Genomic DNA, 25,208 nt, shown 5'->3' with positions numbered 1-25,208 from the left:
CTTGGCTCCGCCCTCACGGCAGCCAATGGGAGCGCGCGTTGCCATGGCAGCGGCGTGGGGGCGGCAGCCAATGGGAGGGCGCGATATTGAGGCTGGCCGGAGTGAAGGCGGCGGCATGGTGAGGGCGCTGAGGGCGGGCCTGAGGGGCTCGGGAGCGGGGAGGGAGGGTGGAAAGGCTGTCAGGGGACGGCGAGGGCGCTGAGGGGACTCAGAAGCTCTGAGGGGGCTGCGAGAGGGCTCGGAAACTCTGGGGTTGTGAGGGGGCTGAGGGGCAGTGAGGGGGCTGAGCCCCGCCGGTGCCCCCGCCCTGAGCCCCCTTTGTACCGTGCCGAGGCCTCCGGCTGTAAGAAGTCGTCGCTGGGAGCTGCGTCCCAGAGGAAGAAGGCGAGTCCCAAGCTGGAGCTGCCGGAGGAGCAGCAGCGGGAGATCCGCGAGGCCTTCGAGCTCTTCGACGCCGACGGCAGCGGCAGCATCGATGTCAAGGAGCTGAAGGTCGGGGTTTCCCTGGAAGCACAGAGTGACCGAGGTTGTAAGAGAACAGGGCCGTGAATGCCAAAATAACCTTAAACAGCACAGGAGTTTCCTGGGTTTCTCCCCTCCTCCCTCCAGCATAAAACCTGGGGGGCAAAAAGCACATTTTTCTCTTGATTTGCAGCTCTTTACTGCTCTTATCCAGAGTGTGTAGGGCCAGGCTGCCCCAAAATTCATGGGTGATTCTGTGCTTTCAGTCCCGACTCCTTCTCTGTTCATAAAACATAAAAAAAAGGGGTTGTGCACATTAAAAAGGTGGGGGGGGGTTCTCCCCTTGTCTTGGAGAGGATTTAATGCTTCTTTATTATTGTTATTCCTGTTGTTGCTGTTGTTAATATTGTTGTTATTAAAATTATCCCGGCTGTGGAATCCACCAGTGTTCCTCATTTTCATCCTTTTGTTCATTGCCAAACCCTTCTGATCCCTCCCCAGCCCAGCCCTTGGGGGAGAACAGTCATCAATAAATTAGGACTGACTTTGCTGCCAGAATTTCTCCTTCCCATTCTTCACCTGGATGTCCCAGATGCTCCCCGAGGCCCCAGGGAGGAGATCTGGTTTCAAACCTGCTGCTTGGCCCTTTACCAAAGGAGGAAAACATTTCCCCACCGAGATTTTAGCACCAGAACGAAAAACAAACCTCTTCAAATTCCGTGTGCTTGACCAGCTTGAGATGGTGAGAGTGTGTGTAGGGAATTCCTGGGTTAGCTGGAGGACAATTCCAGAATGGGAATGTTTATATCCCTGGTTCCTGTGTCCCTTGAGTGCAGAGCAGAGCAGCCCCTGTTTTCCTGGAGCCACGGAACATTTGGCCACGATGGGGCAGGAAGTTCACCCCTTCCCCCCTCTCCCGTGGTTCTGTTGATGGTTTTGTAGGGTTTATAACTCATTTTGTCCTTCCAGGTGGCCATGAGGGCCCTGGGGTTTGAACCTAAGAAAGAAGAGATCAAGAAAATGATCTCAGACATGGATAAGGAAGGGACAGGAAAAATCGGCTTCCATGACTTCCTGGCAGTGATGACACAGAGAATGGTATGGATGTTTTACAGGTCCAAACAAAGGGAATTCTGAAGTGGCTGAGGACCTTTTATCTCATTAAAGGGAGATTAAAGCACTGCTTTAATCCTAACAATTAAACATGTCAAAGTTCGGGGTAGTCCCTGTCCTGGACTCTCTCATTTTTCAGGGGAAAGTTAAAATCATGATACCATGAACAAGTTTCTTTGACAACCAGAGGGGATTTTTGTGTTTGAAAAAAGGGGAAAAGGTTCTGCTCCCAGATGGAAACCAGCTCTGAGCTGCAGGAAGCTGTTGGAGTGTTGATGTCTGGCACGGGGGTGTTTTCTTTCCTTGAATTCTAATTTACAGATTAAATCTCTTCTTTGAAAAATATTTCTAAAAACCCAGATATTTAATAGCAGAACATCCTGATGGTGAAATCCCAAAGACACCTGGATAGCCAGGATGGAAAAAAATCCCTGAAAGCCTGAAATTCTGGAATTATGGCTGTGTCTCTGTTTCCTCTCAGCTTTTATGTGTAATTCCTGCTGGCTGGGCTCCTCTGGGTTTGTTCCCAAGGGTTTCTCAGTCCATCAAATCAGTTATAACTTTATTTTGAGTGCCACCTACAACACAACCACTCCTTTCTTACCTTAAACTCGTTCCTTCTTCCTTAAGGCTGAAAAAGATTCCAAAGAGGAGATTCTCAAAGCTTTCAAACTCTTTGATGATGATGAAACTGGAAAAATCTCTTTCAAAAACCTCAAACGTGTGGCCAAAGAATTGGGGGAGAACCTCACAGATGAAGAGCTGCAGGTTTGGACCTGGTGTTTGGGGGATCTTTATGCTGAGGCTGGGAGGGAAATCCTCTCTGTGCTGGTAGGAAGGGAGGAATTCCTGGCAGTCTGGGGGTTTGGAGGTCCAGGATGGGTTGAGCCCATGTGTGGATGTAGGAATGGGATCCTCAAATTGCAGTTTTGTGGAGTTGCAGGGATGTGAAAGGAATGACTCTGCTCCAAGCCCTTTGTTTCCCCCAGGACATTTCCTGGAGTATTTCCTGCTCAGGTTTCTGTGTAAATACACCCAGCAAAGCAGATTGTAGGAAATCCGAGGTTGAGCCACCACTGTCCCCTCCAGCACAGCTAATAAAGAGTGGCTCTAACCCTAAATGAAGCCAACAGTTCCTGATGAAAGCCCCAGCTGACTGCTGACCCCAAATCTCTTGCAGGAGATGATTGACGAGGCGGATTGGGATGGGGACGGGGAAGTGAGCGAGCAGGAATTCCTGAGGATCATGAAGAAAACCAGCCTTTACTGAAGCCCAGGGGGATTCATTCCTTGGCACTTGTGTGTATTCCTTGGGTGGGGGCCTCCCTTTTGTAGTGTCTTGGTTTCTTTGGAGGCAGCAGAAAATGCAGGTCAGTTCTGTTGGAAGCTTTTTGTTTAGAAGTTTTAAAGGTGTTTGGGAGCAGTTTGCACCACCCTGTTTACAGACAGGAGGTGGCTGCTGATTGTGATGTTTACACTGCTTTAAATTCACAAATCACATTCGTGTGACCAAATCTAGGTCCTTTTCTGACTAACAAAATAGGTCAGAATGGTTCTAGTTTGGTCAAGAGATGACTCAAAACCAGACAGTGTAAATCTATTTGGGGTTTATGTCTTGGTTTGGGCCCTACAGTGAACTCTTTTTATGATTTATTTGCAGGGACCAGCTTTTTAGAACCTGTTTTATGGGGATTATCCCTTCCCCCCCCCCCCGCCTTTTTTAGGGCATTCTTTAAACTCAAACCAAAAATAAACTGCTGTAACTTACCTTGTGGTCAGTTCACATGGCTGGAGGAATCTTTGCAGAAGGACATGCCCAGTGCTGTGCTGGGAGCTCTGTGTGCTCGCAGGGATGCTCAGAGGCTGCACATGGGGTTGGATTTCAAGTAAAGTGTCTTATTTTAAGAGTTCTGGAAAGAGTTTAGATCCCCACTTCGCCAAAAGAAAGATGTGGCCAAGCTGGAGAGGATCCAGAGAAAGGCCACAGAGATGAGCCAAAGCCTGGGGAGCTCCCAGGTGAGGAAAGGCTGAGAGAAGTGAGGTTGTTCAGCCTTGGGAAAATGAGAATTAGGGGAGACCTTGTCATCATGTTTGGTGGTTGAAGGGTGGCTGCAAAGGAGGTGGAAACTCCCTTTTCATGAGGAAAAGACAAGAGATAATGGGTACAGGGTATTCCTGGGGAGGTTCTGAATGGGCACCAGAGGACTTTGCACAGTGAGAAGAGCAGCCTTTGGAAGGGGTGGATTCCCCACGTTGGGACACTTGAGGGCTCATCAGGACAGGCTGCTGGGCCATCCTGTCCACACAGCATTTTTACCAAGAAAGGTTGGACCAGCTGGGCCTTGAGGTCCTTCCAACCTGGAATTCCCTGGTTCTGTTCATGCAGGAGAACAAGGTCACCTCTTCCCACCAGAGCTGGCTGGGGCCACGAGGTTCGTGCTGCTGCTCTCACCGATGTCACATTCCTGCTCCAGTCTGGGTCCTCACAGATCCCAGCAAAACAGGGGGGGTTGGTGCTGGGGGTTTCCTCCTGTGTCATTTTCCCGGCTGACCCGGAGGGAAAGGCAGAGACAGAAGCACAATTCAGGATCCAGTAGAAGCATCAGGTTTTATTTGGTAGCAGAACTGGGTTCCTTCCTCTGGCCACAATTCAGTGCTCGGAGGGAGGGGCGTGGGGAGCAGCTGAATCTGAGCCCTGGCTCCTGCCTGGCCTAAAGCTGAGGGAGGGCAGGGCTGGATGGGATATTGGGATGGAATTCCTTCCCTGGGAGGGTGGGCAGGCCCTGGCACAGGGTGCCCAGAGCAGCTGGGGCTGCCCCTGGATCCCTGGCAGTGCCCAAGGCCAGGTTGGACATTGGGGCTGGGAGCAGCCTGGGACAGTGGGAGGTGTCCCTGCCCGTGGGCAGAGATTGGAACTGGATGAGCTTTAAGGTCCCTCCCAACCCAAACCATTCCACGATTCCATGCCAGCTCCCAGCCCAGCTCCCTCCAGTTTGTGATGTGTCCTTCGCAGAACACAACAGCTCCAGGATTCCCCCTCCTCAGCAGCCAGCAGAGGTCTGGGGGCAGAGCTGCTGAGTGCCATTTTCCTGCTGCTGTGTGAAAGGAGAAGGGCGTTATCCGTGCAAGGGGAGCTGGATGCCCTTGGGCCCTTCAGGCCAGCTGGAGCACTTCTCGGACCATTTTCCCGATGCCGTCGTGGATGTCGTGGATGGGGGCGTTGCACATGAAGGCGCTGGTGGTCACCAGCCGGTTCCTGGCGTCCACGTGGACCTCGGTGACCTGGCAGTTCACGTGTCTGCAGCCCAGCTCCTTCATGGCCTCAGCAGTCTTGGCATAGGGCCACCTGCAAGGGAGCAGGGAATAAAAACCTGCAGTGGGGAACGTGTCCCACACACAGTGGTTTGGTGAGAGCCCAGAGTGCAAAGTCTGTGGTCACTGCACAAAATCTGCTCAGTGAGAGCCCAATCTTTTCCTGCCCGAGGAGTTTCTCCAGGACTATACAACAGGAAAACATCCTGTTCAAATGAGTTAAAAATCTGAAGTAAAGCCAAAATAAAACCTGAAGTTCCACTATGGGTGTTCTTCTACCCAATTCTGCCCACTCCAGTGTTCCTGTTTATAGAATCCCAGGATGGTTTGGGTGAAAAGAGACCTTAAAGCTCATCCCATTCCACCCCTGCCATGGGCAGGGACACCTTCCACTATCCCAGGTTGGCCCAAGCCCTGTCCAACCTGGCCTTGGACACTGCCAGAGATCCAGGGGCAGCCACAGCTTCCCTGGACAACAATTAGATTTAGGTTTGGGGTGGGGATTTTTCACCAACTTCCTACAAGTTGGTGATAGAACTCCTTCCTAGCAAAAGCCATCACATTCCCTGGCCTGCCCTTGGGAGGATCCAGCCACAGCTTCCCTGGAGGATGGAAGAGTTTCACTCCCTCCCTCTCTTAACACCCCGAGCCTTGTGCAGCCACCCTGCTCCTGCCTTGGATCTGCTTAACTTGGAGTCAGCAAAGGTTCTTCCTGCCCTGGGTCAGTGAGGCATCAGGGAGGCAAATATTTAACTCAAAATAATAAATTCCATTTAAATTAGTTTAAAATAAAGTGTCTTATCTGAAGCCATCAGAGCTGTGGAAACAAGTCACAAAAATGCAAACAGATCTGGTGTTGGACCATTCCTTCTGCTCTGTTGAGAAATGATTAAATGAGGCTTCCAGAGCTTCTGCTTTTCCCTGCTAAGTCCCCAAAGGGGCCAGAGTTCCTGAAGGCCTCACTGGAGGCAGCAGAGCCGAGTTCTCAGAGATAATGTTCAGCCAACAGCAGGCCAGGACCCCTGGCCAGGCTGCTGGGGACTTTGGGGGGCCCTGGTGGGATTGCCATCAAGCCCCGGGTCACTCACTGCTCACACTCCGTGTCGTGCCCCACGGTCACCTCGCAGCCCGGGAAGATTTTGGCTGCCAGCACTGGGGAGATGCAGCACAGCCCGATGGGTTTGTGGGCAGCGTGGAAGGCCCGCAGGACGTCCTCCACCTCCTTGGAGATGCTGCAGTTCTTGCCCTGGGTGGCCCAAGTGCTCAGGTTTTTTGCCACCCCGAAGCCACCTGAGGAAAGAGAAGCAGTTTAGGCTGGAGATTATACCCAGGGAGGGATTTTTGCCGGGTGGAATGTCAAGGTGGGTTGGATGGATGGCAGCATTTGTCCAGGGTCAATAAAAGAACTAAAACCTGAGATCCTGAACCTTTGGGAGCTGAGACATCCAAGCGCCTCCCTTGCTTCCCCAGCGAACGGAAGCAGCACGGCCTCGATGCTCCAGTGGGAGCTGTGCTCCACCCACAGCTCTCTCCTGGGTTATTGTGGAGCACAGACACATTTTCCTTTGCCTCAATCCTCACTCCAGGCCTCGTCCATCCCCACTGGAACACCCCAGCGGCCGAGCTTTCCACTCCTGAGCCCTGGGCTCTCCCAGAGAGGAGGAAGGGTGCTGCTGAGGGAAGGGATGGTTTTCCATCCAGTGAAAACACAGCTCTGGACAACTCGGTTTGCAGTCCTGTCCTCCTGGGATCAGCTTGGCTTTGCCACGTCCTCATCTAACTCCAAACTGGCGTGACAGTGCCAGCAGGGACGGAACACAGCTCTGCTCCTGAGCCCTGCTTCCAGCCTGTGCCTCTCATTCCAGACTTACGGAATATCTAAGCTGTGGACAGGCAGACCCCACACATCCTACCTGGAATGATGAGGGCATCCAGCCCCTTGACATCCAGTGTAGCCAGGTCCTTGATGTTGCCTCTGGCTATCCTGGCGCTTTCCACCAGGACATTGCGCTGCTCCGGTGTCGGCTGCCCCTTCACATGGTCCACCACGTGCATCTGGGGGATGTTGGGAGCATAAACCTCTGCCTGGAGGGAGGGGATAGGGCTGTTATCCTTCAGGAATGATGGACAAACGTGGCAAGGGCACAGGGAGTGTGTGGGAATGCTGAGGGGCTTTCTTGGGAAAGAGCTGGGAGGGAGGGACGGAAACCTTTAGTAGTTTGTGCCCAGAACAGCTTGTTTGGGGTCTGAAGATTCCATCCATATCCCAACCAATCCCTCTTGCCAGGTGACCACCCAGAGAGCTGCTGTCCCACAGGGACAGGACTTGGGCTTTCCTCTCCCCACCTCCTGTTTTCCCAAAGCCAGAGTGTTTTTTCTCTGGAAAACGCTTCCCCTTCCTTCAGCACTTTCAAGCTCACGTGCGGAAATTATGAGGGGAGGGTGAGATTTTGGGACTGTGCCACCTGTGCAGTTCTGGGCCCCACGATTGAAGAGGGATCTCAGGAACACCGAGGTGTCCCGAGGAGGGGGACGGGGCAGGAAGGAATGTCCCGTGAGAGCAGCCGAGGGCTCCGGAATTATCTACGTGGGAGACAAGGAGGCTGAAGGGCAACCTGGTGGCAGCTTCCTGTGGAGAGGGAGGTGCTGAGCTCTCCCCCCTTCCAGCTGAAATATCCCGTTCCGTGCTGCTCTGTTTGCTTGGAAAAGGAGGGATTGGGATGACGCCCGAGGTTCCTCCACTAGAGGCCCCTGCCGCTCCAGGGATGAGAGCGGGATGGGCTCCCAGCCTGCTGGACTGGGACACGGCAGGAGGGACGCGGCTGCAGCAGCTCCGGGAGAGGAAGAGGCAAAATTAAGCCCAGTGGAGAAAACCTCCGGACAAGGCTCATCCCGGAGCCCGACAGAGAGGGCAGGGCTGGAATGGTTTGGAACTGGGCGGGCTGGCACATGCGGGTCACCCCTGTGCCTCTGTGCTCCACAGAGCAATTCCCACTGCCAGGGGAACGGATCCGACCCAGACACGCGGGTGCTTCACAGCTGAGTGTGATATTCCAGGGGTTTCCCTCCTTCCTTTCCCAGTCTCGCTGAGCGGCTCTCCTGACTCTCCGGGCAGCTGCACCTTTTTTACCCCTCCTCAAGTTCAACTCACGAACCCTTTTCTGTTCTCTCATCCCTGGCAGTGCCCAAGGCCAGGCTGGACGGGGCTTGGAGCACCCTGGGATAGTGGAAAGTGTCCCTGCCCGTGGCAGGGGTGGAGTGGAGGAGCTTTAAAGTCCTTCCCAACCCAAACCGTTCTGGGATTCTCCGATTCTATTTTCACTCCTACCCTCTGAGGTTTTGAAAAGATGAATTTCAAACAGCCCAAGCTGTCTTTTAAACAGAAACAGCAGGAGCAAGAAGGCAAAAGCGGAGAGAAAAAAGCATTCAGGAAAGTCTCTTGGAGAGTTTGGATGCAGAGCCCCACGCCAATCCAACAGCCCAGCTGAGCAGGGATTTCCCCACACCATCCCCAACACTCCAGGCATCGCTGCTTGGCTCTTGAGGAGTTTGTCTCAGAGACGAGGAGGGGAGAGGCTGCGGAGCAGAGCCGGCACAAGGCGCCGGAGCGGGATCCTCTTACCTGTGCCCCCTCCCGGCTCAGGTGCACCAGCACGGCCGAAGCCTCGTGGACCTCGCTGCCATCGAACACCCCGCAGCCAGCCAGCACCACGGCCACCCGCTTGGCCATGGTGTCCCGGGAGCAGCGGGGTTCCCCGGAGAGCCCCGCGCCGCTGTGAGCTCCGCTCGCCGCCTGCAGCCCTTTATAGCCGCAGCCCTCCCCCAGGAGCAGGTGGGGCCGGCAGGCTTGGGCTGGGGTTTCTTGCTGGCAAGGAGGTTTTATTTCCAGTTCCACAGGCAGGGCGTGTAAATATTATTTGTTTCCTCAACTGGCTGCTCCCTTACAGATCTCCTTCCCAGCACGTTGTCTCCAGAGCAGCCCCAGCTGACGTGCTCTGCCCAACAGAGCAGCTGTGTTTTCCCTCCTCAGCTGTTGATTTTCCATTCTAGCTCAGGCTAAAGCACCGAAACCTTTGCACAGGAGATGGTGTTGAAGGGAGCCTGCCCGGAGCCAGGATTCCAGCCAGTGCATTCCCCCTGCTTTAAACCCTGCACTGCACAGGCTGCTTTGGACTTTTAACACCAACACTTTCCTTTCTGATCCTGAGTGTTCCTGCCCTCAGATCCCATCTCCCAAAAGTGGATATTTCACACTTTGCTGTAGTCGTTTGCACCCTGAGTTTAGAAATTAATCAAGTCATGCAGTTGGAAGGGACCCACAAGGATCCACAAAGTCCAACTTCTGGCCCTGCACAGGGCACCCCAACAACCCCACCCTGTGCCTGCGAAAGCGCCCAAACACTTCTTGGTGTCTGGCATAAGGGCATTCCTCATCAACAGCACCACCTCTCCATTTATTTAATTCCAGGGAAGTGGTGCCAGGAGCTGGTGGAGCCCTGAGCTCTGGAGGGGCCCCTGGCAGCCGGACTCAGTGTCCGGAGCTCGTTCCTCCCACCCCGGCTCTGCTCACACGGAGATGATCCTGTACCCCTCTGTTTCAGCCCAGCCTTGGTGGAGGCTGAGAGAACAGAAAACTCCCACAACATGGCCGAGGGGTGTTTTTCAGGGGTTATTTATAAGACATGCTCCTTGGGGCTCTGTCATTTTTGGGAGAGCCATGAAGCACATCCTGTGGGTAATGGACTCGTGGCTTGGCAGGGTGGTTGGTCAGGGCAGGCCTGAGGAGGAGGCTCACTGCTGCTGCTGCTTGTGACTTCATTTATGGCATGTTTCTCCCCAAATGAGGGATTTCAGGCACCCAGCTGCTACCTGGACAAGCAGGAACAAGAAACATGTGAGAGGCCTTGCAGTCCCACTAATCCAACCCAGGCTGTGCCCCTCAGTTATTTTCACTGCCCAGAACAGAAATTAAACTGAGATATGCATGAAAAACACCCAAAGCTTTTCTCTTGCTGTTTGTTTCGCTATCTAAGGAACCCTAGCTATGCTTTAGGGCTGTATTATTTCCTCTTGCATTCAAAAACAGTTGGGTGATGTTGCAACCTGGGCAGGTAATTTCTCCTTCCTGCAGCTGCTCCGGGACCAGTCCTGTCAGCGATGGGACAAAGTAGCCAGAGGCTGAGGATTTCCACAGCCTGCCTGCTGCCAACCACATCAGTTACCCCCGCCTGTCGTAAACTGGCTGGGCTGGTTCCCCTTCCTGGGATAATTGGTGCAACTGGACCAGCCAGGCTTGTTTCCTCCCCCTGGAAAAGCATCTGTCTGCATAGACACGGGAGCCCTAAAGGACTCTCTGCCCTGAAGAGATGAATGATAAAAGACATTTCTCAGCTGGGTTATTCTAGCCTGGGGGGCCGTGTCTGCACACATCTGTTGTGTTAACACGTGGCTTTAACCTGCACCAGGGTTCTAGCGAGGAGGGCAGGGAAGGGACCCTCTTCCTGAAGGGTGAGCACAGTTAAAGGTAACAGGAAAGTTTGGGAGCAGTGGCAGGGATCCAGCTGGATCCAGCTGCCATCGTGCTGCAGCTGGCTCAGGGAGCCAGAGGAGCAGGGTCCTTTGACAGCTCTGGGGCTGTTCTGGATGCTGTCACAGCTCCAACACGTCTTGGATGACCCCACAGGCCTGACTTGGAGCTCCAGCCAGTGCAGCTCCAAGCCCCATTCCCAGCAGCTTTCCTGTCCTCCGGCCCTGGTTGTGGAACAGGATTTATGGGGGAGCACAGAGCAGGATCTGCTGAGGGGCTCTGCAGAGCCATCCCTGGCCAGCCCAGCAATGTCAGGGCAAAGCTCTGCTCACTGTTCTGCACCTTTTATCTGGTCAGGAGAGTGGGAATTGCTTTAACTGGAGCTGGGTCCCTCATGGGAACCGTCCCTACGCTGGTCCTTCACCACAAACACAACAACAGGGGGATCAAAGCTCTGTCAGCTCTCGGAGCAGTTCTCTGACAGCTCCCACCTGACCCATGGCCCAGCATGATGATCCCAAGGCCGGTGCCCACTGCCTTCTGCAGCCTCCCCTCCACCCATAAACACCTTTATGCCCTGACCACAGGTTTCCCGTGGGAAGCAGCAGGAAGCTGTCCCAGCTCCTTCATGTCCCCTTTGGGATACAACCCTCGCAGTGTCTGACACTCTCTCCTGACCTGGAAAGGCAGCAAGGCTCCTCTGTGCGGGCTGAGCTGGATGTGGAGTGACAGACGGACAGAAGCCACCTTGAAGGGAATGGCACTGAGTCTGCCCTGGGTTTGCCCAGCTCAGGGGGCTGGTGCCAGGCATTCAGAGCTGTGACAGGGACAAACAGCAGGCCCGTGGCCAGTGTGAGGAGAAACAACTGGTCCCCAAGGAGCTGCTGGGCTTGCAGAGCGCTTGTTTGCTCCAGCAAGGTGGATGCTTGCAAAAACCTTCGTTTTAACCAGTGTGATTTCCTCACTGGCAGCAGCAAAAAAGGCACTAACAGCAATAAACCCTCAGCCTTATTTTTTCAAGTGTCTTTTTTAACAAGGGTTAATCAACAGTAAAATTAAGAGGCCCCTGGAGGGAGCTACCAGCAGCCCACGCTGACTCACAGCCCCGAATTTACTGCAGCCAGAGCTTCATTTGCATTTCCTCCCGCATGCTGCGAGCAGCGGGAACAGAAGAGGTTTGTAGGGAAAAGGGGTGGAGAGCAGGGAGGACCGGCGGCAGCGGCGATGGTTTGGTTATAAAGAGCATGGGAGGAAGGAGCGGCAGCAGTGCAGCCCTGGCCGGGGCTCCAGCGCGCAGGGATGGGCGGCAGCGGGGCTGAGTCACTGCATTCCTGCATCGGGCTCCTGGGCATTTCCGCAGGTAGGGATCCCTCCTGGCACGGGACACGGGCTTGGCAAGAGCTTTCCGGGACACCCCCCTTTTCCAGGGGGGCTAAAACGCTGTTTATCCGCAGCCTTCTTTGCGTGGGTAAAGCTTTTCGATCCAGAGATCCCTGCGCCGGCTTCAGGAGCCAACAAAATATTTGTGTTGGCTTCCAAGGGCTGGCCTGAAGTTCTGTACTCGTTCCACGCTGGGTGGGAAGCAAATCCAAACTTTTTCATAGTCACTGTAGTAAATCATCTCGATTTGGATGCGGTTTCCTGCCCTTTCCTTTTCCAGCCCTTCTCCCCGCCGCTCTGGTTTCTGTGTTCAGTCCCTTTCACTTGCTCCTTCTCTGTGTTCCGTCTTCCCGGATTTTTCGGCCGGTTTTCCGTCGGCACAGGGCTGGAGGGATCATCTGCAGGGTGTGTGTGTCTGTCTGCCTTTTGTGTAGCTGGAGCTGTGGATTTTTACCTTTATCTGGCAACAGGGGAGCACTTCCAAACTCTTCCATACAATCCCAGAAGGGTTTGTGTTGGAGGGGACCTTAAAGATGATCCCACCTTCCCCTCGAGCTGGCTGCTCCAAGCCCCGTCCAACCTGACCTTGGTGGGATGGGGCATCCCCAACCTCTCTGGGCAACCTCAGATGATTAACTCCACGTTTTTTCAAACCAGGCACCCAGAAAGAAGCAAGACTCTGGGCACAAACCGAGTTCCACTCCACCAGCCCCTTAGGCTTTCCTGTTTGCAGATCTTGCACTGTTATTTTTCCTCTGTCCCCTGCTCTGTTCATGCTGATTCTCTCCTGGGTTTTGGGCCGAGCTTACCAGCTCTTTGTGCTTCCCCCCTCCGTGTCCCACAGGATCTCTCCTGCTGGCCGTGCACTTCTACAGCTCCTGCAGAGCCGCCCCTCTGATCCCCAGCACCGCTCTCGGCGTCCTGCTGCTGATTTTGTCGGCTCTTCTGGCCTATGCAGGTAAGATCTGGGGCTGGCCAGGCCCAAGGCCTCCCTCCCACAGCTTTGCACGTCCAGGTCTGCTTTGCCAACGGGATACAGACCACGGCAGCCTCACTGGACCACTCATCCCTTCTCCCAGAGGAATGTGCTGTCCAGAGCAGCTGGGGCTGCCCCTGGATCCCTGGCAGTGCCCAAGGCCAGGCTGGACATTGGGGCTGGGAGCAGCCTGGACAGTGGAAGGTGCCCCTGCCCGTGGCAGGGGTGGCACTGGATAGGCTTTGAGGTCTCTCCCAACCCATTCCATGGCACAGCAAATTTTTCCTCTAGAGGCAAGAAAAGAAATCAACGTTTGTTTCAAACAAATGCTCTACCAGGATCTCGGAGTTTTAACACACTGAGTACACGATTTCTCTCCCAGGCTTTCTGAGAGTGCTTCCAGCATCCATGGTTGAAATGCCTGTGGGTAAATGCCAAGAGACAATGACTGCTTATCTGAGAGAAAACAATCACTGCCTAGAGCAAAATCCACACTTCCTAGAATGAATGTTGAATTATTTATCCTTTATAACTCGTAGCAATGAGAACATCAAATCCCAGAATCACCAAATCACAGCAGTGTTCAGGCTGGAAAAGACCTTAAAGATCCTCAAGTCCAACCATCAGCCAGCGCTGCCACCATGGTCACCACTAAGCCATGTCCTCCAGTGCCACATCCATGTGGTTTCTGAACACTTCCAGGGATGGGGACTCCGCCACTGCCCTGGGCAGCTGTGCCAGGGCTGGACAACTCTTTCCATGAAGAATTTTCCCCTGATATTCAATCTAAACCTCCCCTGGCACAACTTGAGGCCATTTCCTCTTGTCCTGTTGCTTGTTCCCTGGGAGAAGAGCCTGACCCCTCACTACAACCTCCTTCCAGGTAGCTGCAGAGTGTGGTTTTCTCCAGGATGAATCCATCATCAGGCAGGACCTGTGCTGATCCTGGCTCCATAATGATCCTGCTTCCCACTTTCCTGACTCCCGCTTCCCACATCCCACTGTCTGAAATCACTGCCCTGTCTCCATTTGCTCCCCAGGGATCCGGAGAAGCCTCAGGAATGCCTCCCTGCTGGTGTCCCTGTGCCTGACCCTCTCTGCGTTCTGGTGTGGCTACGGAGTGATCCTCGTCCTGGCAGGGCAGGGAGCGCTGGCCAAGCCGGGGGATTCCCGCGATGCCCTGCTGCCAGGCCTGGCCACCTTCACCCTGGCACTGCTCCTGGTGGCCGTGGTGGGCTTCCTCTGCGGGGAGCCCGTCCTGGCCCTGCTGGCTGCCGCCGTGTCCCTGGCCAGTGCCCACGAGGTGGCCCTGCACTACAGCTCCTCGCTCGGCCCCTCGGCCGTGGCTTGCGGGCACCTCGTTGTCTGCTTGGTCGGAGGCTACTTTGCTCTGGGGAGGATCCTCTACCTCCTGACCAAAGGGAAAGTTGCCCTCCCTGGCACGGATCTCGCCAAGAAAAAGGCCCAGGAGCAGAGCCGGGGCAGGGCTGGTGGCACCAATCCCTTTGTAGCCCCCGGGCTGCTCCTGAACATGCTGTCAGCCAGTGTCTTCTGCTGCAGGCTCCTGGGGGTCACCCACAGACTCTTCCTGGGCCACGTGCCCTGGCTGTGGGCAGCTGGCACCTACCAGATTGGCATCTGTGTGTTGTCCTACCGTGCAATGGACGTTCTCACGGCCACAGCCTTTGGCTTCACTTCCATCCTCCAGTTCGCTGCAGGTTACTGCCTCCTGTACCCCACCTGGCAGCCAGAGGAGCCATCTTTCCCTACCCCATTCCTGGTGGTTTTCTCCATTCTTTTCGCTGTCTTGGCTCTTTTTCTCTCCCTTCAGAGCCCTGTGGATGGCCTGTACTTGCTGGTTTTTGTCACCTACTGCATTGCCTTGGCTTGCAGCCCCAGGGGCTTTTTTGCAGGTGGCCCCCAAGGCGTGGCAGTGGCCATTTTTGTGGCCTCAGCCTTGGTGGCTCTGATTCACCTGTACAATGTGAGGGCGAGGGCCAAGATCCCCACAGGGAAGGGCGCTGTGAGGGCCCTCCTTGCTCGCAGCAGCCTCCTGAAGCTCCGGGAAGGGCTGGACCTTCACGCTCCCTACCTGGGCTATTCCAAGTATGCAGATGCAGAAGTCCTTGCCTATGCCTGCAGTGTCCTGGCTTCTTTTGCTCTAACAACCCCAGGAGACCCCCAGGCTCCCCTTGCCACCGTTGTCATTCCATGGGTGGTGGTAGCTGGTGGGATCCTGAAGCTTCTTGGCGGCTCCGTGGCCTTTGCCCGGGGTAAAACCCTGGAGAGCAGCGCCTTCATCCTCTACGCTGTCATGTGGATCATCTGGGGCCTGACAAGGTATGGTGGCCTCTATGGCACCACCAGAAGCTTCCACGCAGCTGTGGGCATCGCTGCCTTCATGCTCTTCAACAGCTTCGTTGTCTTCTGCTCGCTCTTCTTAAACATGGCCTGGTTCTTCTACTCCCTCACGTTCATGCTCATCGCTGTCAGCTTCCTGCTGGATGCCATCCACGCTCTTCCCACTGGATACGACATCGCTGCCACCCTCATCTTCGGGCTGGTCAGCTTTTACTGCTTCCTGGCTGCCCTTTCCAGCAGTACCTTTGAGGGCTGCTGCTTGCCCATGGGGGGGCCCGTGGTGCAGCTCAGCGGTGTCGGGGCAGGAGCGACCAAGTGCCTTCACCTGCCTGCCAGGAAAGCTTCCTCAGTCAAGAGAATTGCAGGTAAGGGAAAAACAGAGGGCAGGACGTGGGGATGGAGGGGAAATTCTGGGAGGTTTTGTAGCAGAACACTCTTAAAAGGACATTATCCCAATCAGAGGATCACAGAACGGTTTGGGTGGGAAAGGACCTTAAAGCCCATCTTGTTCCGTGGACAGGGACACCTTCCACTAGACCAGGTTGCTCCAAGCCCCATCCAACCTGGCCTTGATGAGGAAACCAGGATAACATGGTGACATTTTGGTGAAGTGGGCCAAGTCACGGGGTCAGGAGCTGAGTGAAGCAGAGCATTCCCTGCTGTGTCTCCTGCACCGTTTCCTTGTGTCCTCATCCAGTCTGAGATCCAGGAATCCTCCAAGCTGGGGCTGCCACCCAGAGCTTTGTACAGAGAAAGCAGAGCCGATGCTTGGTCCTTGCTCTCTCCACCTCTGGCCCAGAACCCCCCTAAATGCCAGATGTCGCCTTGGAGGAAAGCTGGGAAAATGGGAAAAGGAGAGGAGAGCACCAAATTGGCTGTGACAGCTCTGCCATGGGAATTACAGCCCTCACCTGTCACTCACGGGCTCGTGCCCTGTTCCCATGCCAACAGATATCCTGAGGAACGGCGGGACCTGTGGCATCCCCACGGACACCGTGTACGTGCTGGTGGCCGCCTGCAACCGGCCTGACGCCGTGGAGAAGGCTCACCGGTGAGTCCTGGCACCTGGGCTGGCCTCAGGAACATTCTAGAACTCAGAGCTGGTACTGAGTGCCGGCTACAGCACCTGCTGAGAGCAAGGCAGCTCAGCCTCGGTGGGAGCAGCAAGGTGGGGAGAAGATCCAGGTGAGGAAAGGAGGGAATTGAGCTGTGGTTGTGTTCTGGGATACCGAAGGCTGATGGAGCCGGGTGACTTGGACACCACAAGAAACCCAGACCAGTGGCAAGTGGGGTGGGGGGTTATTGTTCTTGCTTGCAGGTCCATGTTGTCACAGCAAAGCCCCTCTGGTGACAGCAGACTCTTGCTGCGAGCTGCTACCCCTCGTGTTGGTGGGGTTTCCTCAGAACCTGGGCCATTCAGATTTTTACCCACCATTATACGAGAAGTTAAAGCCTTGATTTGGAAAAGACTGATTCCGTTCCTGATTGGGAATAGTCATTAATGTCCCTTCCCACCCAGTCAGTTGTTGAACAGTCCTCCTTTAACTCCAGACTGGTGACATGGGGCAGAGCCTGCACACCTTGTCTTAGCTCTACACCTCACCAAGAGTTTCCTTTCCTGGAAATTAAACCCCCTTCTTACTTCCAGCCTCATCTTTTCTTCCCTCTTTTCCAGGTCCAAGCGCCAGGCTCAGGATCGCCCCATGTCCCTCTGGATTTCCAGCCTAAAGCAACTGGAACCTGCCAGGCATTTGTTCACTCCCCTCCTCTGGGACTTCATGGAGGCTGCCTGGCCATCTCCCATTAGCTTGGTCATTCCCAGAGGTGAGGAAATGCTGTTAATTCCATGGTCTTTGGAGAGCTCTGGGTTCAAAATTCCTAAAACTGTGAACCCCTGCAACACCACGTGTTCCACGGGGATATTCCTGGTAAGATCATCGTGTTTGGACTGATGGACATCTCTAAGTGCTGTGTGACTCTGCTTGGTGCAGGTGAATGGGTGGATTTCCTGGGAATGAAGGACTCCGCCAAATACGTTGGAACCCCTCAGAGTGTGGCCATCCGCATCCCCGACTGCTCTGTCACCACACACCTCATCGACCTGGTGAGTCAGAGCACCTCAGCCCTGGTGACCAGTCCCCTTCTGTGAGAACAGGGAAGTCTGCAGGCAGCTGGGAGGGATTTTAGGGCAGCAAAGAGGGAAAAAGGAGAAACCACCAGGTCAGGAAACCAGGAAAATCCCATTAACAGACACAGTTTCATTTCCAACGTAGGACACTGTTGGAAGCACAGGCTCCTCTGAGGCTGGACTAGCTTCAGAAGGTGCAGGAAGTGGCCAGAGGAACTGTGACACCCTGAGTGTTCTAGGACAGACATTGTAGGTCTTTGTTGCTGGAAAACAAGATGTCATTTCATGGCCATCATCACTAAACCCGAATTTGTCAGTGCTGGTCACTCAAACGCAGCTTGGTGGGACTGTAGTAGTTTGCAAAGTAGGTGCCTCACCTGGGTGAGCCCCACGGAGCTCTCTTCAGAGTCACAGACGAAGTTCAGAGCTCAAGTCACCTGTTTTATCCCCAAAATCCTGCTCAGGGCTTTGATTCCCGTTCTTCTGTCACCAGGTTGGCCCCATTGTGGTCACGTCAGCCAACCCGACGGGAGAGGCCGACACGACCCACCACAACCAAGTGTATGCCAAGCTGGGAGATAAGGTAACCACGAGGTGTGGGGATGGAAAAATGGAACCACTTTGTTCCCAGAAGGCAAATCAGTAGATGGTATCAGGAACCTGGGAAAGCCTCTAATTTAAGAAATCTCATGGACGCTCCTCATGCTGTTATCAAAGAGAAGGAAAATTTTAAAGCGCAGAACTTGGTGGGAAACCAAACCTCTCCTGCTTTACACAGTGTGGTTATGGCTTGGCAACGTGAGTCGGTTCATATTCCAACACGGGAGGATGGGAGCAATAAAAAGTTCCTTCTTGCTTACAGCAATCAAATCCTGGTGTCGGAATGTGCCAAGGCTCCAGCTGGAATTGGGCTGTGAGAACTCAGGGATTCCCATCTGAAGCTGGAGCTGGGCAAAAGCTGGTGCCAAGCTCCAAAATATTCCTGGTTTTTAGAGCTTTCATGGAAGTGCCATGGTCACGGCCTTTCATTGCCTTACATTGATTTAGGTTGGAGAGCAGGAAAGGTTCTTCCTGCAGAGGGTGCTGGGCACTGCCCAGGCTCCCCAGGGAATGGGCACGGCCCCGAGGCTGCCAGAGCTCCAGGAGCGTTTGGAAGGGTGGAATTGTTGGGGTGTCTGTGCAGGGCCAGGGGTCGAATTGATGGTCCTTGTGGATCCTTCCAGCTCAGGATGATTCCACGATTCCACGGTTTCATGACTGAATTCTCAGGGTTTTACACTCTGTATCTTCACGGCAGCTTTATGCGAGGGCAGCTTTAAACAAGAGCTGCTGCAAATCTTTCCCCTCTAACTCCTCAGAAAGCAGAAACTCATACACATTTTCTTTGTGGATGGGACTTTTCCAGAGCTGCTCAGCTGCTGTAAACCTGTCTGTGCTGCACCCCTGACCTGCACCCCACAGAGCTCTCCCTGTCCTCTGAAGTTCATTCCTTCCAAATCCAGCGCTGATGTCGCTGCAGTGGGGCAGGAAGGAGCAGCATTGCCTTTGATGAGAATCATTTGCTGTGTTGAGAGGGGAAACTCTCCTTTTCCAAGGGGAATTTGGTGTGCAAATCTGCTGGTTTTAGGTGGATGCAGTTCTTTGTGGTGGCCCTTCTCCAGAGAACATTGCCTCCACCGTGGTGGACTGCACCAAGATCGACAGTGGCAACATTGGATTCTTCCGAGTCGGCATCATCCCCAAGTCTCAGGTGAAATTCAGCTGGATTTAATTTCCATTCCCTTTCTCCATCGAATGAGTTTCAACCTGGGGGTTCCTAATTCAATAAGGAAGCAGAGAAGTCTGTGATAGCACGAGGAGTTATCCCAGAGTGGTGTGAGGGACAAGAGCAGAGCTCCCCGTTTCTGTCCTGATCCTGCTCCGGAGCACCTCTGTGGAGCTGGGGACTGGGCAAGGTGGGGCTGATTCATCCATGGAAAGGGCTCTGAGATCCAAGGTCATGGACCTCTGTGGGGCAGGCTCTCCATGTTCACCCATCCCAGAGACCTCTGAGTGCAGAAATGATTTGTGTCATCCCAAATCTGAGCCAGAGACTCGAAAGAGAAGATCTTGTGGAAGGTGTCCCTGCCTGTAGGGGACCTTTAAAGCTCCCTTCCAACCCATTATCTTATGATTATTTGATTATTTCAACAGCTGGAGAAGAAATCAGTGCTCTCCCCTAATTCCTAACCCACTCCCAGCTGTGTTTACTCATTCCAGGTGCTGCAGATCCTGGAGCAGGTGCAGAAGAAACACCTGGTGGTCCCTACCAGTGGCACTTGCCCCACAAAAGGCCGGGAAGAACTCCAGAGTGGTGGCCCTGCTGTGCACAACGGGGTGGGCAGAGCTGCCTTGGCGGAGCCGGGGCCGGATCCCGCTCCCGATTCCGGCTGCGAGCGCCACACCCGCTTCTGACTCCGGCAGCTCCGTGCGCGCCGGGACGTCGTCTGCTGGAAAACGCCTTCTCGGCCAAATTGGGGAATGGGAGAGGCTTCCCAGCTGCAGGGCTGATTCATTCGTCTTTCTATGGACGCTGCTCAGACATCCCAGTGCGGCGCTGCCCTACAAACCACAGGCAGCCAGCAGGAAAATTTTCCCTTAGGGACACTGCCAGCTTTCCCTGGAGATCGGTCACGACCAAAGCAAGCGTTCCTTCGGCGACAGGCTGGCCCCACAGCTACAGAGCTTTATCCCTGTCACCGGGAGGGAATTCCTTGGATTTGGGGCGTGGAGTGGAGTGGTGCAGAATTATGTGGTGGGGGAAAAACACTGCATGAAACTTGAATCCCACAGAATCATTTAGGTGGGAAAAGACCTTTCAAATCCTGGAGTCCAGCTGTCCCCCCGGCACTGCCAAGGCCACCGCTGACCCATGTCCCGTGGGAGAGGAGGAGGGGAGATGTGTCCAGGTGCTGTGCTGGTGGATCCAATGGACTTGGCAAAGTGTGGGCTCGGGAGCTGGGGGCGTCTCCTGCTGTGTTTTCCTCAGAATGGAGGTCACCCATTTTTGACCCCCACCTGGGAGGTCCTTCCTCTGTTGGGAGAACCCAGCTCTCCAAAGAAATGCCGTGGCCTGAGATGCCATTTCTGTATTTCACGCTCAGAGTCAGGGCGGAATTCCTGTTTGGATGACTCCAATAATTTATCCTTAGAGGTGCTGAAGCTTTAGGGAAGACCCTCCCTTCCCACGTTATGAATTTCAGGAGAGCAATCTCGTGTGTTTGAGCATGCCAGGAGCTGGTCTCTTGCCTTACAGCCCAACTCTTCCCATCTCACGGCACGTTTCCTCCAGAGTGCAAATTCCATAGGATCAGAGGAGGGAATTCCAGCCACTCCAGGCAGTCATTTGTCTTCTCCAGGGGCCCAACTTCCCTGCAAACTCCTGAAAGACAGGGAAGGAGCTGGAGACCTGCTCACCTATGACCTTGCTGGCATCACTGGGACATGGTGGGATGGCTCCTGGAGTGTAGGAATGGGAGGACATGGACTTTTTGGGAAGGACGGGCAGTGTGGAGTGGTGGCTGCTGACCAGGAGGAGTTGGGAAGGAGTCTCAAACCTTTGTGAGGTGTTTTCCTTGGCAAACACTGCAGTTATGGCTTGTTCCGCCTCCAAAAACTGCTGATCTTATTCTTACCTGACTCAGGTGCAAGGTGCTGATCAAACTCCAGCTGAAACCAATTCATTGATTTCACCTGAAGTTGTGCTGGAATTTAAGGATAAAAGTGGTGCAGTCGGAGGAGCTCAACCTCCCCGAATTCTGGCAAAGTGGGGTCTTCTCAGCTTGGCCTCACAGAGCTGCCTCTCTTCCTGCAGAGAAAATTCCGGAGAATTCAGCGTGTTCAACAGTTTTGCTGGTCTACTTCCTGTATCTCCTTGGAGTTTACTCATACTGGTTTTTAGAAAGCAATAAAATATTTTCAACAAACAGATCTCACCCCGGGCTGTGCAATTGTGACAAAACCTTGTGGGGCAACACCTGCTGGATGTTGAGGTTCCTGGCCACGCAGGATCCAAGCAGGATCTTAAGAGGGACGCAAATTGTGACACTTGCAGGGTGGGGAAGAGGAGGGAGGAAGAAGATAATGCCTCACACCAGCTCCGTAATGCCAGGGCTGAATTTTACCCCTTAATCACTAAAAAAAAAACCCCATAAACACCAAAATCCGAGGGAATGTGGTAAGAAGTGGGAATTTGGAGAGGTGCTGAGACATCACAAAGCTTTGTGGTGAGGGAAAACTGCCCTGGCTTAAACATACGAGAGGTGCTGCTGCCCTCTGCAAATAATGATTTTTTTAGTGTGGCACAAATTAAAAGAGGCTCAAAAAATGGTGTTCTTCACTTGATGCTTCATCTGGATCCATTTTTCCTCTTTGTCTCCATATTTTTTTGGTTTTTACTCACAGGAAATGTTGGTTCCAGCCTCAGGACGCTGGGGGAAGCATTTCTCACTTTGCTGAAGTGAGACAAGGAGAGGTTTCATTTCAGACTTGATTTTACCCTCGCACAGCTCTCACGAGTACCAGCAAACCAGAGAGGAAAAGGAGATTTAAATGGGATCTTTCACTTAAATCAAGGCAAAAAATATTTCTATTTCCACAGTGTTGAGTTTCCCAGCATTTAAGGGAAAGCAAAACAATTTTGAAGAGAAGTGGAGAGAGGAAAAATTTGCTGTTTTAAGTGGCAAATCCAAAACACTTCAGTCAGAAAGGGCTGAGATAAACATTTGAATACTTGGGTACATTTGCTGAAAAATCACAGATCAAATCTATTTTGGGGTATCAAGGAGAGTATTTTCATCACTAAAAGTGGAGGTTGTGGTCAAAAAAGGTTGTCCAGGCCTCCTCAAGGGAGACTCTCACTGAGCCCCTCTGGTGCTGCTGAACAGGAAGGAGCTGCTCCATTCCCTGTTCCAGATTAGAGGGACACAAGGGGGTGTGGGGTCCTCAGACCACCACCACAGGAGGAGGAAAACCACAGGAGACTTCTGTGGAACCAATTTTGGTTGCATTGTCAATGTCTCGGAGATCTTCAGGCCTGAAAGGTCACCCTGGGAGACAAAACAACCTCATGAATGGGGCTCTTTGTGAACCAGCCAACTCTCCAATCCCACTGGGGTTGGAAACAACCCGGGAAGAAGGGCTGTCCCACCTTCCTTCTGCCCTTTGTGGAGTCTAGACATCCGTGTCAATGGAAAAAAAATTTAAAAAGGATGTAAAAGAAGTGTATTTTCCAGTGGCAGGAAAAAGCCAGCTCACTCCTCGAGAATAGAGCGGTGCCATAGGGACAGGAACTGACTCAGTGCCATCGCCCGGGACGTGTTGGTGGAGTGGGTGCGCCTGACTCGGGGTGGGCACAATGCTTCCGAGGGGAAGGGCGGCTTCCCAACCACGGCTGGGGCCAAACCAGCCCAGCAGAAGCCCTGGGACATGGGCAGGAATGTCCCTTGGCCACTTCCAACTTATGGAAATGCCAGGAATGGAGGGCTCTGGGGGGATGGGAACATCAGAATCGATGATCTTGGAGGTCTTTTCCAACCTAAGCAGTTCTATGGTTCTGTGATTCTCCTCCTGGGTTCTTTCTCCTGAAGAGTCAAAGTCTGCCTGTGGCTTGGGATGGAGTATGGGGTGGAGGAAAAGGCAGGAATAAAGTCCTGCTTAATTGGGTGATCTTCAGTTCAAGCCCAGCCCCGTGATCTTGGCAGGGCTGAGGGCACAGCTTCTGCAGGCACTGCCACAGAGGGTTCATGTCACACTCACCTCGTTGCACTCTTCCTGCTGCTCCTCCCTTTCCCAACAACAGCCTGGGGTTATTTCTGCAAAATCACTGGATAATCAGCTCTGTCAGCAACAAAGAAACACCGTCTTTCAAAATCCTGGGCCAGATCTTCAGCTGCTCCACAAAACAGATGGGATTTAACACCTGAGAGGGGCTGAGTTGTGGTGCCCAGCTGGACAACCTGCTCCAGAGCCATCCTGGAGTCCCCATATTCCTGCCAGAGCTAACACTGGATTTAGGGATGTCTGGGTGACAGCAACTGGGCCCTGAACCAAAGCAGAAAATAACAGTTAAATCCCAGAATCCCAGATTGTTTGGGGTTGGAAAGGACCTCAAATCTCATCTCGTTGAATCCCAGATTGTTTGGGGTTGGAAAGGACCTCAAATCTCATCTCGTTCTCCCCCTGCCGTGGACACAAGGGACACAAGGGACACAAGCAGCTATCCCAGGCTGCTCCAAGCCCTGTTCAACCTGGCCTGGGACACTTTGTCATTTGCCACGCATCTCCCTCGGGACTCCTGGTGCTCCTGGAGCAGCAGCAGAGAACTTATCTCCCTGGGGAATAGATGGATTATGAACAAAATCTTGGAGGAAAAAGAAGCTTTCTGGAAATCGAGTTTCTTGAGACTTAACAGCAATTAACAGGATTAATTAAATCCAGTTGTGACTCCATCATGTTCTTCCTTTCTGCTTCCCCTCTGATGAGGAGACGTCCATCCCCTCTTTTTGCAGGACACTGCCAGCTGGGCCTGAGGGAGGAAAGGGTCTGTGGGAGCTGCATCCTTGGGCAGACACCGGTGGGTTTATGGGATCACTGGATCCCCCTGCTCCGTTCCCATGGGTGCTGTCACCTCAGCGCCAGTGGGTGCCAGGAGATAACAGAGCAGTCAGGGCAGGGGGTCGTGTGGGACTGGATGGGGAGGTCTGCCCTGAACATCCAGTTCAGCAGCTCCAATAAATACCTTGAGTGAAAATGTCGTGTTAAAGGGTCAGCATTGTCAGTTCTTGTGAGAACTTTTCAGTCCTTCCTGGAAAACAGACAGAGATCTCACTCATGTGATTATCTCTTTCTAGATAGCAAAACCCAGGAATTTCAGCAAATTCTTCTGCTCAGGCCGTGAGGTGGATGTCAGGGTTGAGATAGGTGTCCTGAGAGAGGTTCAGCTGTGGAACAGTTACTGAGATCCCTCCAGGGCCCAGGCAGCTCTGAGGAACCTCATTCTCACATCCTGCTGCAGAAGAAGATTCTTTGACCATCTCTCTGCCTTGGCTCTCGACAGTTCTCAGGGGAACAGGGGATTATGATCCCATCCCAAATTTAGAGACGTCCACTGGCTTCCCTTGCTCACCCAGGTGCTCACCTTGTCATGGGACATTTTCCACCTGAGCACTTCCATTCTCACACCCCATTTTTCATGTGACCCACCCAGCAGGAAGTAACAGGGGCCTTTTATGAGGTGTTTTTGTTCTGTGAGGAGTTTCAGTAAATACTCAGCTCCAAATCTGTCCCCTGACACGGCCCCAATTACTGGAAGAGCTGCAGCCTCTTCCTCATTTGACCTCCTGGGTTTCCCTGCTGGTTTACGCCACAAAGTTGCTCTCTCATCTGCTGAGTTAATGTGGACTCTGGTGATCATTCCCACTGTTGTGGGCTCCAGCATGACCCTGTGCACTCAGTGAAAACTCCCTAAAGGAGCAGGATGTGCCCAGGTTTCCTTTCAGAAATTATTTCGAACCCGGAGGGTGGCAGGTGGGTACCAGCAGCACCCTGACCACGCTCACCTTATCTCCTCAAAATTCCCAAAAGTCCCCAAACCACCTCTGGCATCTTGTGCCTGAAGCTTCCCCAAGGTCTCTGTTGTCCCAGCCTGGGTTATCAGATCCTACATGACCCAAGAGGTGCCACAGACCCCCATCCCCTTCCTTCCCAACCCTACAATCGCTCCAGGCCCTCCTTCTCTTGCAAAACCCACCGAGTCCTGACTGGAAGCACGGGAGTCTCTTGTGGGAATTAGAAATGGTGAAAGAAGTGAGGAATAAGGAAGGGATAAGGAAGGAGCAAACATGGAGGCTTGCTGTTGTTTTGGGAGTGAGAAGAAACCAAGTCCAGGTGTTTGGACCAATGATCTTTCC

General features: G+C 53.5%; 3 protein-coding genes across 3 annotated transcripts; 2 read left to right on the top strand and 1 right to left on the bottom strand.

Annotated features, from left to right (window-relative positions):
• The first annotated feature begins 33 nt into the window (after window positions 1-33).
• LOC104691706 (centrin-2) lies at window positions 34-2,944 on the top strand. The gene is made up of 5 exons (XM_039572280.1): window positions 34-118; window positions 334-492; window positions 1,432-1,560; window positions 2,206-2,343; window positions 2,756-2,944. Exons 1-5 carry the CDS (start codon window positions 44-46, stop codon window positions 2,843-2,845), a joined length of 591 nt encoding a protein of 196 aa, XP_039428214.1. The 5' UTR covers window positions 34-43; the 3' UTR covers window positions 2,846-2,944.
• Window positions 2,945-4,492: 1,548 nt separating this feature from the next.
• On the bottom strand, window positions 4,493-8,679 carry LOC104691707 (glutamine amidotransferase-like class 1 domain-containing protein 3B, mitochondrial). The gene is made up of 4 exons (XM_010403338.4): window positions 8,510-8,679; window positions 6,801-6,972; window positions 5,976-6,177; window positions 4,493-4,921 (listed from the first exon to the last, which is right to left on the bottom strand). The coding sequence occupies exons 1-4, from the start codon at window positions 8,615-8,617 to the stop codon at window positions 4,729-4,731; spliced, it is 675 nt and encodes a 224-aa protein (XP_010401640.2). The 5' UTR covers window positions 8,618-8,679; the 3' UTR covers window positions 4,493-4,728.
• Window positions 8,680-11,579: 2,900 nt separating this feature from the next.
• Window positions 11,580-21,228, top strand: LOC104691708. Its single transcript, XM_010403339.3, has 9 exons — window positions 11,580-11,774; window positions 12,639-12,752; window positions 13,811-15,496; window positions 16,083-16,182; window positions 16,807-16,955; window positions 17,123-17,235; window positions 17,753-17,842; window positions 18,887-19,009; window positions 19,519-21,228. The coding sequence occupies exons 1-9, from the start codon at window positions 11,714-11,716 to the stop codon at window positions 19,711-19,713; spliced, it is 2,631 nt and encodes an 876-aa protein (XP_010401641.2). The 5' UTR covers window positions 11,580-11,713; the 3' UTR covers window positions 19,714-21,228.
• The last annotated feature ends 3,980 nt before the right edge of the window (window positions 21,229-25,208 follow it).

This window comes from Corvus cornix, chromosome 4A (assembly GCF_000738735.6).
Source record: "Corvus cornix cornix isolate S_Up_H32 chromosome 4A, ASM73873v5, whole genome shotgun sequence".
NCBI lineage: Eukaryota > Metazoa > Chordata > Aves > Passeriformes > Corvidae > Corvus > Corvus cornix.
Note: the sequence above shows the minus strand (reverse complement) of the source record. Positions and strands in the feature narration are given on the sequence as shown.